The 8,764-nt window shown below is 32.8% G+C and overlaps 2 protein-coding genes across 2 annotated transcripts; both read left to right on the forward strand.

Moving 5' to 3' along the window:
• The first annotated feature begins 781 nt into the window (after window positions 1-781).
• On the forward strand, window positions 782-7,811 carry LOC142220122 (protein FAM210A-like). The gene is made up of 2 exons (XM_075289069.1): window positions 782-921; window positions 6,887-7,811. The coding sequence occupies exon 2, from the start codon at window positions 6,932-6,934 to the stop codon at window positions 7,574-7,576; it is 645 nt and encodes a 214-aa protein (XP_075145184.1). The 5' UTR covers window positions 782-921; window positions 6,887-6,931; the 3' UTR covers window positions 7,577-7,811.
• Window positions 809-3,877, forward strand: Hus1-like (Hus1-like checkpoint clamp component). The gene is made up of 2 exons (XM_075289068.1): window positions 809-921; window positions 2,909-3,877. The coding sequence occupies exon 2, from the start codon at window positions 2,921-2,923 to the stop codon at window positions 3,773-3,775; it is 855 nt and encodes a 284-aa protein (XP_075145183.1). The 5' UTR covers window positions 809-921; window positions 2,909-2,920; the 3' UTR covers window positions 3,776-3,877.
• Window positions 7,812-8,764: the final 953 nt, after the last annotated feature.

An 8,764-nucleotide genomic window follows, 5' to 3' on the forward strand; every position in this document is an offset into this window, starting at 1 on the left:
GCACCTCTAGCCAAATTTTCGGTAGCAAAAATTTATTTAAGTCTACAACAAAAAAACAGGGCTGTGTACACAAATTTTAAACAAGCTAATCGCTTTTAAAAATTGTTAATATATGTTCAAAATATTCCTCAAATAAATTGTTTACCATTTACAGACCTTTTAAAACTTTTACGCACACAATGATTGTAATAAATTAAATGTTTGCTACCAAAATATGCTTTTGACAACCCTGTTATTTTCATTAGAGGTGCGTAGCAGCTTACGAAATTGAACGCTACCGAAAATTTCGTTAGCATAAATAGCAATGCATTTCTTATGGGAATGAAATTTTTCGCTAGAGGTGCATACCGGCCTTAAAACAAGCATTTCTGCAATGAAATTAATGAGGGATCGCTAATTCAGCTTGGAATTTGTATTGTTTCTTCTTTTTTTATTAAAAAATGACTTTACACCTAACTCTTCGTCCATCTTCATTGTTTGTGTTTATGCTTCTTCTTATTTCTTCATGTTGTTATCATAATTGTTCGTGCAGTGTGAGGGTAAAACTTGAACGAACACACAACAAATAGGCGAACCTCTGTCGTAGTGTTTATCCGACCGTCTAAGTCCGCTTTACAATGTCTCGGATCGGACTTAACTTATAGGGTGCACAATATATGGGATATGTTCGACACTAGCACTGTCGTCCGGAATAACTGATAGTCTGTAAAGCGCATAAAAGCGCATTAAATACCATATGCTATTTTCGTACCTTTTGTGTATTTGGGTACATAACTTGGTTGTCAAATCTCATCACAGATTTGAAGAAGAAGAAAAGAAAATTACAAGTTGAAATCGTCGTGGGTTCTTCTTCGATAAGTGAATATAATCAATTAAGATTTAAGGACTTCGTGGAAGAAATAAATCATATTCTCAAAAAAGGTATGTCTTTATCTTTGTACACTTATTTTTTTCACTAAACCACACCAATATCACACAATGTACATTCATTAAATTGTGAACAGAATTAGTATTGCTTGCTTTGCATGGAGAAAAAAAAGTCATGTTTTTTACATGCCTCGGGAATTGTATGAATTTCTTTTTAGTATAGGATTAGAATGCATTTAATTGGTCGAAGATCTTCGAGCATTATTGCAAAGTTCTAATAGAAGCATAGCTTCCATTCTCACATTTCTGTGCTCCAGGTCTTATTGGGCATATGTCGTTTATATACAGATGGCGCCAACTAAACGCGTCTCGGTTTGATTTGTTCCAAAAACCAAGGAGTTTCATGTTTATTTGCAATTAAAGTAATAGTTCTTTTTTAGTGAAACGTAGAGAATGTGACAATACTTTCAAATAAGGTTAATAAAACTATAATTTGACGATCCAATCGTCATTAATCACTCATATCTATATCTCGAAAATAATATCACGATCCACAGTTGTTGCAGTAATCTTGATCTCAACATATCTTAGATTAGTTTGTTTCATTTCACACGATTTCGAATAATCTCGTGTCTATTTTGGATCTCTTGAATATCCAGTAGGTATCGAGAGTCAAATAAAGATAAATTTTTTATAGTTTATCAAAATTCCAGACTTTGAACTTGGTATAACCCATAGGTCTTATTTTAAGAACAAGATTTGAAATTTGAATTGAGCCTATTATTGAGCTTGAGCATGATCAACGATAAGAGAAATTTGCCATGTGGTATAACAATGGACTTCGATAGTCCAACCTTGGCTAAATTTATCATATGTAAGCTCCCTCTATTTCGATAAGCAAGTCACATAAAAAAGAAGCAACTAATAGGTTATGACATTTTACTGGCCCTTTAAAGTCGCCTGATTATTTAAGGCAACCTTGTAAATTACTTGAACTAATTTTTTGTCAAAAGGGGGTTCCTTTTCTACGTCAGTCATGTCCGTAGAACGGTTTAAAATTTCGTTAGATGACATAGCACTAACGCAACTTCATGAATGAAAGATATAAAAATCATGTTTCGACTCTTTAATAGTGACTTCGTTATTATCATTTAAAATAACGGAACTTTGCAGGTGCAAGTCATTTAATCATTCCTTCTCTATATTCGACTTGTATCCAAGATGCTGACATAAATGCACAAACATTTGCCAAATTTGAAACTAAGTTTGAAAAAGTTTTAATTCATCGGATTGGCGAAAAGGATAAAAAATATTCCTGAATTTAAAATGGGGTTTTAATTAGGTAAAAATTCATTCCAAAGAAGCAAATACTAAATAACCCTTCTTCTGGTTATGAATGTATGATGTCGTTTCCCTAGCCATAGACGAGATATCTTGAACCAGATATGTTTTTCCGTAATAATATGATGTGATGGTACGTTTATGTGAACTAAGTTCAATAGAAAGATATTTTACCGGAGTAGTGTACTTTCGCGCACTTTGTATTTCGTATTTTAGATAGCTTTTACCATAATATCTAATAATTGGTAATAATTGGTTGTGAAGAAACTCGTAACACCGTAAAACATCAGCGTGAATAGGTTAAAAAATAATAGCGTGTATGTATCCAAAATTTCACACTAGTTTGTTCTTGTCGATAAAATCGTAATTATCGATGTACCAGACTTGCTACTGAATATATTTTTAGTATACACATTTAGATTATTTCGGTTATATGGTATAGTCGTCTTTTGGGCTAATATTGCCAGTATGCTCAAATTTGGATTTTTTACAATTTTCTCCCAAATCCCTAGTTCTAAAATGCTAATAGGTGAAGAAAATAAGAATTATCTTATAGCTTTTACTTATGTTTTTTTTTGCCTTTTGGCGTATTTAAATAATTAGCTTTTTGATTTCCTTTTCGATTTTGTGTTAATGGTGCTCATGATGTAAATGTTGGTGATTTGTGTATTAAAACCGGAAACTCTCTTCACGATTAAAGAAAGAGATCGTCATGAAGTTCAGGGCTGTTATGGAAGATGGCGAATATATGAAAGAATTTCTTAATATCATTGTAACACTATCCAAACTGACCAAAGAATGTGTTATCAGCATAGAGAAAGACAAATTACACTTCATTGCAAATGAAGAGTCTGGAACCACAGCCCCCTTGGTATGGGTAGATATAGATGCAAAATTATATTTTCCTCAATATCGCCTGGAATTGGTTGACGAAAATCATCCACAAATAATGCTCTCGGTTTCACCAGCAAATCTGAGCCTTGCCCTATCCTCACTGCGCTCCCATCATGCACGTAACTGTAAGCTGAAATTGTTACATGTTCAGTTTCCTTGTTTACGGATCGAAATAGATGTCTTGACACAAAATGGTGAACAAACTCGGCAAACCTCACATGATGTGCCAGTTACTGTAATACCACGAAGTGATTGGGACTTTTACGAATTGCCACAGAAACCAAATTGTAAGGTGGTGTTGAATGTACCCTCGAATCGTTTGATGCGGGGACTCATTGATAAAATTAAAAACCTCTCACCAACAGTAATTTTTTATGCAACTTCTGGTGGTGAAATGAATCTGGTGGCTGAAACAGAAATGGCAACCATAACTACAAGATACAAAAATTTGGATATAAAAGAATTGAAGCCTTCCGAGGACGAAAGAAATAAGGAACAAATCGAAGCTTCATGTTCAGTAGATTGTAAAAAGACTTCAATATTTTTCTCTGCCCTGCAAGTACCTACAGGTGAATTAGCATGTGGCATTGACGATGATCGTCTGATACATATGGAAGTGAATATAAGGAATGGTATTGACATACATTCCATTTTACCAGCAGTTTGTGTATAATTCGCATTACTTTTTGGATTTTTGGGTGTCATTTCCCTTTGATATCTCCATATGTAAAACAAATTTTTAATAAACATTTGATTATTGAATAATAACATTAAAGTCTTCGTTTTTATTTGATCATAAAAAGTGCAACATTATCAAAATTGCACTTTTTATAAGCGTCATAATCATATATTCTACTTTCAGAATAATTTAGGCGGAGAGAAAGTCAGGGAAAAAGTAGTGTAACACTACGGCCACACTTTTCAACAAACGAATTCAATGTAATATATGTTTATTTTTTCATTAGTTCCCTTTTTTATTTTATCAAGAACAATAATAGGATGTTCCAAGTAAGAATGCTTTTTAGTGAATATTAACGTTGGTAGTGTCCTTGTTTAAAACTTTGTTGGCTATTTATATTTATTCCGCTGTAAGCGATGACCTTAAAAAATAATGTGTATCCGCAATTTTTATAATGACATGACATTCAAAGAAAGCAATGCACTTTATGCGGAAAGAAAGTGGGTGTTTATTCCTCATATTTATAGAAGCACTCAATTTTAGACCATAATGAAGAGCAGTGCATTACGAGGATAAACAACACAATTAACATATGTATAGAATTGCCTTAGAAATTATATTGTGTTAATACACTTTTGCCCTATATATGTCCAAAGGATAGACATGTTCGCGTTAAAGGCCTCCATTTTCTTTTACCCTGCCCATGAACCAAAATCACTTGCACTAGTCAATGTTTAGTGGTCGGGAGTGACTATTTGATATTGTATTAAAGGCACTTCATACCCATGCTTGGATATAATGCCACATGATATGCCTCCCTTTGCCATGTTCACCAAATTCACTCATTTGTCACCAACAATATCAGTCCAAGCTAGTTACATGTATGCAAAAAGAGAATGAGTGTGACCCAGCCATGAGTGAGTTCAAGATAAGGAGTAACAAGTATTGGGGTTTTTTTTATTGCATTTTATTCCTTGCATTTATATGCTGTAGTAAACTTGCAAGTAATTTGCATTTTATAAAACATGTGTTTACTTATTGCAATAGAGGCAATGGATATTATAAAGGAAAGTATTCCAAACTGGTGGATATACTTGCTTGTGTTGACTTATGTGTACAAAACTACCGTGGCAAAAATGGAATAAACAAAGAACGAAAGTATAATAATGAGGACATATTTATAGGGGAGAATATTCTCAATTTCAAAAAAGAATGTCGGGGAAAAATATTTTTGCAAAATTTTAATGGGTTAAAAATAGCTCAAATTTTTAAATTATATCAATATCGGATTAGAATAGAAACTTCTACATTTTCAACTTGTAAAATCGGACAATCGTTCTATATCGAGGTTATTTAAAAAACCGTATTTTGTATATCTGCCTCACTAGCTTTTTTTTTCAACCGATACGCATGAAATTAGACACACGATGTCGATATTCACCCTGAGGCAACCATTCAAAAATTGACTCATAATTAGCCCAGGCTAGATTGCCATATTATTTTACCACAAGTAACAATTATTTTTAATTAAAAATAAATTGATTCAAAACACTAATCAATCAAAGAATCAATGAATTTTTCAATATCAATTAATTTCGATATTGAAGACAAAACATACTTTTTTTCTGTGTACTTTATTTATATATTTATTCAAAAATTCTGTAATATAAAGTCAATAGAACCTAAAAAAATATATTACATCAGATCGATATTTCAATTCGTTCCATACAGAATTACAAAGTTAGTATATCAGCCATGGATATAAAAATGACCTATAATGGGTCCCAAGTAATACCTGATTTACAATTTCACGCAAATGTGTAGAATTAGTGACTTCTTGCCACTCAAATAGTAAATACAGGCGGATAATCTGAAACTGATGTGAGGATTATGTCTTTGTTGCATTTTGTTCATCCGTCATTCCCTCCTAATTGGGTGTTGTTTGTTATTAACTTTCCTTTTTGAATATTCTTTCCTGAATGTTAAGGGCCCCATCGGAGGAAGCAAATTTGAGAAAATGCTTCAGGGTTTAATAATATTTTTTTTCTGTTTTGCCCAATCATATGAAGATTTGTTGCATTTCCTCCTCTCTATATTCTGTATTCATTTCTCGTTTAGAGAGCTTAAGCTTGAGAGTGGTCCCTCATGTTTTGTGTGTATGTCCGACTGGTTTTCGTTATGTTTTTGTTTGTTTTCTCTGTTTTGTAATGTTTGTGTTGGCCTTTTTTGTATTCTGTAGTTTTTATGTTTCCTTTTTTTTTCTACACCATGCTACTTGAATATATCTTCTTCCTCCACAAAAAAAGTACAATGTTAAAGGCGAAGATTTAATGACAACCAGTTGGCTGACTCTCCGTCACAAATGGTCGGTGTTGTCTCTTTTTCCCCAATTGACTTCCCTTTTATTTTGGATTTGGTCTTCTTGCTCCAGCTTTGGTGGAACAAGTTTCTCTTGTTTATCGCTGATGGAGTTTTTTGAAATACAAAGAAACTTTGTGATTTGAGTGTGTTTTTTTGCAGACAGCATAAAAACGGAGATTTTAGAAAAAAATCATTAAGTTGACTTTTAAAAATACACAAGGCCTTAATTACAGAGTATGCTAAATCGAAAAATTTCTTTAAAGAAAAGTCTTTTGGATGCAATCATGATACAACTATAATTAATAGTCTCATCATGTTAACGGGTAAACAAGTCGAATTATTTATATATAATAGTTGTTATACTAATTAAACCCTTATACTTGTATCCAGCTATGTAGGAATTGTACCCAGAATCAAAAAGTATGCTTGTAATTTTTTAAGGACAGCATAATAAAAAATTATCACAACATATTGTTTTGTATGTTTCAACTACATCAGTCTTAGTAGTTGAAAATGTATTCCCAACTACCTTTCCCTGACATAAAAACTAAAAAAAAAATAAAAGCAAAATAATTTGGAAGTATATTTAGTTTTTGTTTTTTATTTCTCCTTGTCACATAAACACACGAGAGTTTAATTTAGTGCGGTGATTTGGCTGAATATTTTTACATGTCCACATTCATTTACTACTTTTTGTTGGCTTTTACGTTTCCCTTGAAAAATATCAATTTCTAAAATTTTCAGATTCTTCAATATCAATAGTGCCTGGAGTGTATTGCGCCTGTTACTATGCGGAATCTTTTGCTGTGCAATTATGGGAGTTATAGGAAATCTCAGACCCTACTCTCAAAACTCAACGGTATACGGGATTTGACTTCGGGACTACCAAATAGAATAGGTGTTTCTTCTTTAATAAGTCCTCGAAGAAATTATCAGATATTACCTACGGCCACTACAGTCTGTCATCAGTCTAGAATGGAGCCATGGAATGTCTCGAGTTTTCTAAAAAATCCCATTTCGAGCGGTCAACAAAGTAAACTACTTTCAAAATCTATTGATATGCTACCAATACGCTCCTATTGCTCCAAAGCTGATGACAAAGCACCGTCTATGACCAAAAACGATCAATTGAAAAAGGCGTTCAAAGATTACGGCTCCACAATAGTAATATTTCATGTTGGTATATCGCTTGTATCGTTGGGAGGTTTCTACCTGTTGGTATCCAGCGGAATAGATGTCATTGGAATGGTAGAGAAGTTAGGCTTTTCCCCAGCGGCACTTTCTAATAGTGTTGCCAAAGGAGCCAGTAATTTCGTAATAGCCTATGCTATTCACAAAGTTTTTGCACCTGTACGAATAAGCATAACGCTAGGAGCAACACCATTCATTGTACGTGTCTTAAGATCTAAAGGAATTTTGAAGGCTAAAAAATAGGCCATCCTCATAAGAAGATCTAAAACCAATAAAATAAAGGAAACGGCGCAACTAATGATTTTCATTGTATTTGGTGGTTAAAGAAATTGCAATGCTTAAAGTTTTTAAAATTTTTATATCCAACATTACAGTACTTAAAGTACTTATAAATACATAATATCAATTCTAATGTGGCTGTAATTCGTATGTAATTTTTAAAATGAATAAAAATAAATGGACTGAGAAATTGTTAAAATTTTTGTAATGTGTCCCATATCTATGTAATTTAAGTAAAATGTTAATTTGTTTCACTGAGTTAGTGTACATTTTTTATGTTAAATCCATAATTAAGATAAATTAAATTATTCTACCAGTATTATTTTAAGATTTAAAAAAATGTTTGTGTTTCAGATAAACTGTTATCGGCTACATTATGCTCAAAATCTAAATTTGAAATCTCTTTTTAAATGCCCAATTCTATGTTGAGCTCAATAATGCAGGGCCTCATTTTTATGGCCGAATCCACCAGATTAGTTGTATAAGTTAATATTTTCTCCAACATTTGTTGAAATATAGTATCTCAGAAAGTAACATCCATGACAGACCAGGGGGAACTTTACATATAAAGGAATGAAGTCCGATTATACTTGCATATCAGTGGTAAGGGATTTCTTGTTTTTACCAAGTCCGAATGGCATGCTGCACAGTATTGCATAAAAATACTAGACGTGTTTGATAATTTAGTTTGCATCCATCTATGTATGTATTTCTACGCTCCAAGTGCCAATAATGTAAAATTTCTTACGAAACAAGAATTGTAAGTCCATAAATCGTATACCTGTTGCCTAAGGAAATATCTTTAAAGATCTTACGTTCCTTGCATAGCATATTTTGATTTTACTCTGGGTTAAGATTTGTCGACTCTCGTGAGAATTACATTCATTACAGCAATGAACCGAATTCCCTGTTAGTCTTAGATTACGATGTAGGTATACGTAGTAGATTTATAAATAAGAGACCAGCCGTGGTGGAACGTTTAGTATGCCTGCATACATTCCCTCTCTGGGAATGGTCCGAAATACTATATGTCGCATCGAACGAACTCTTTATCTTTACCCGTTCACAAAAGGCGAATTAGTACTTGTGCTGATAAAAACCTCTCTGTAAATGGTTTAAATGGCAAATTAATATTATTCTGTTGTTTTTTAT

The sequence above is a fragment of the Haematobia irritans genome, chromosome 1 (assembly GCF_050003625.1).
Source record: "Haematobia irritans isolate KBUSLIRL chromosome 1, ASM5000362v1, whole genome shotgun sequence".
Classification (NCBI taxonomy): domain Eukaryota; kingdom Metazoa; phylum Arthropoda; class Insecta; order Diptera; family Muscidae; genus Haematobia; species Haematobia irritans.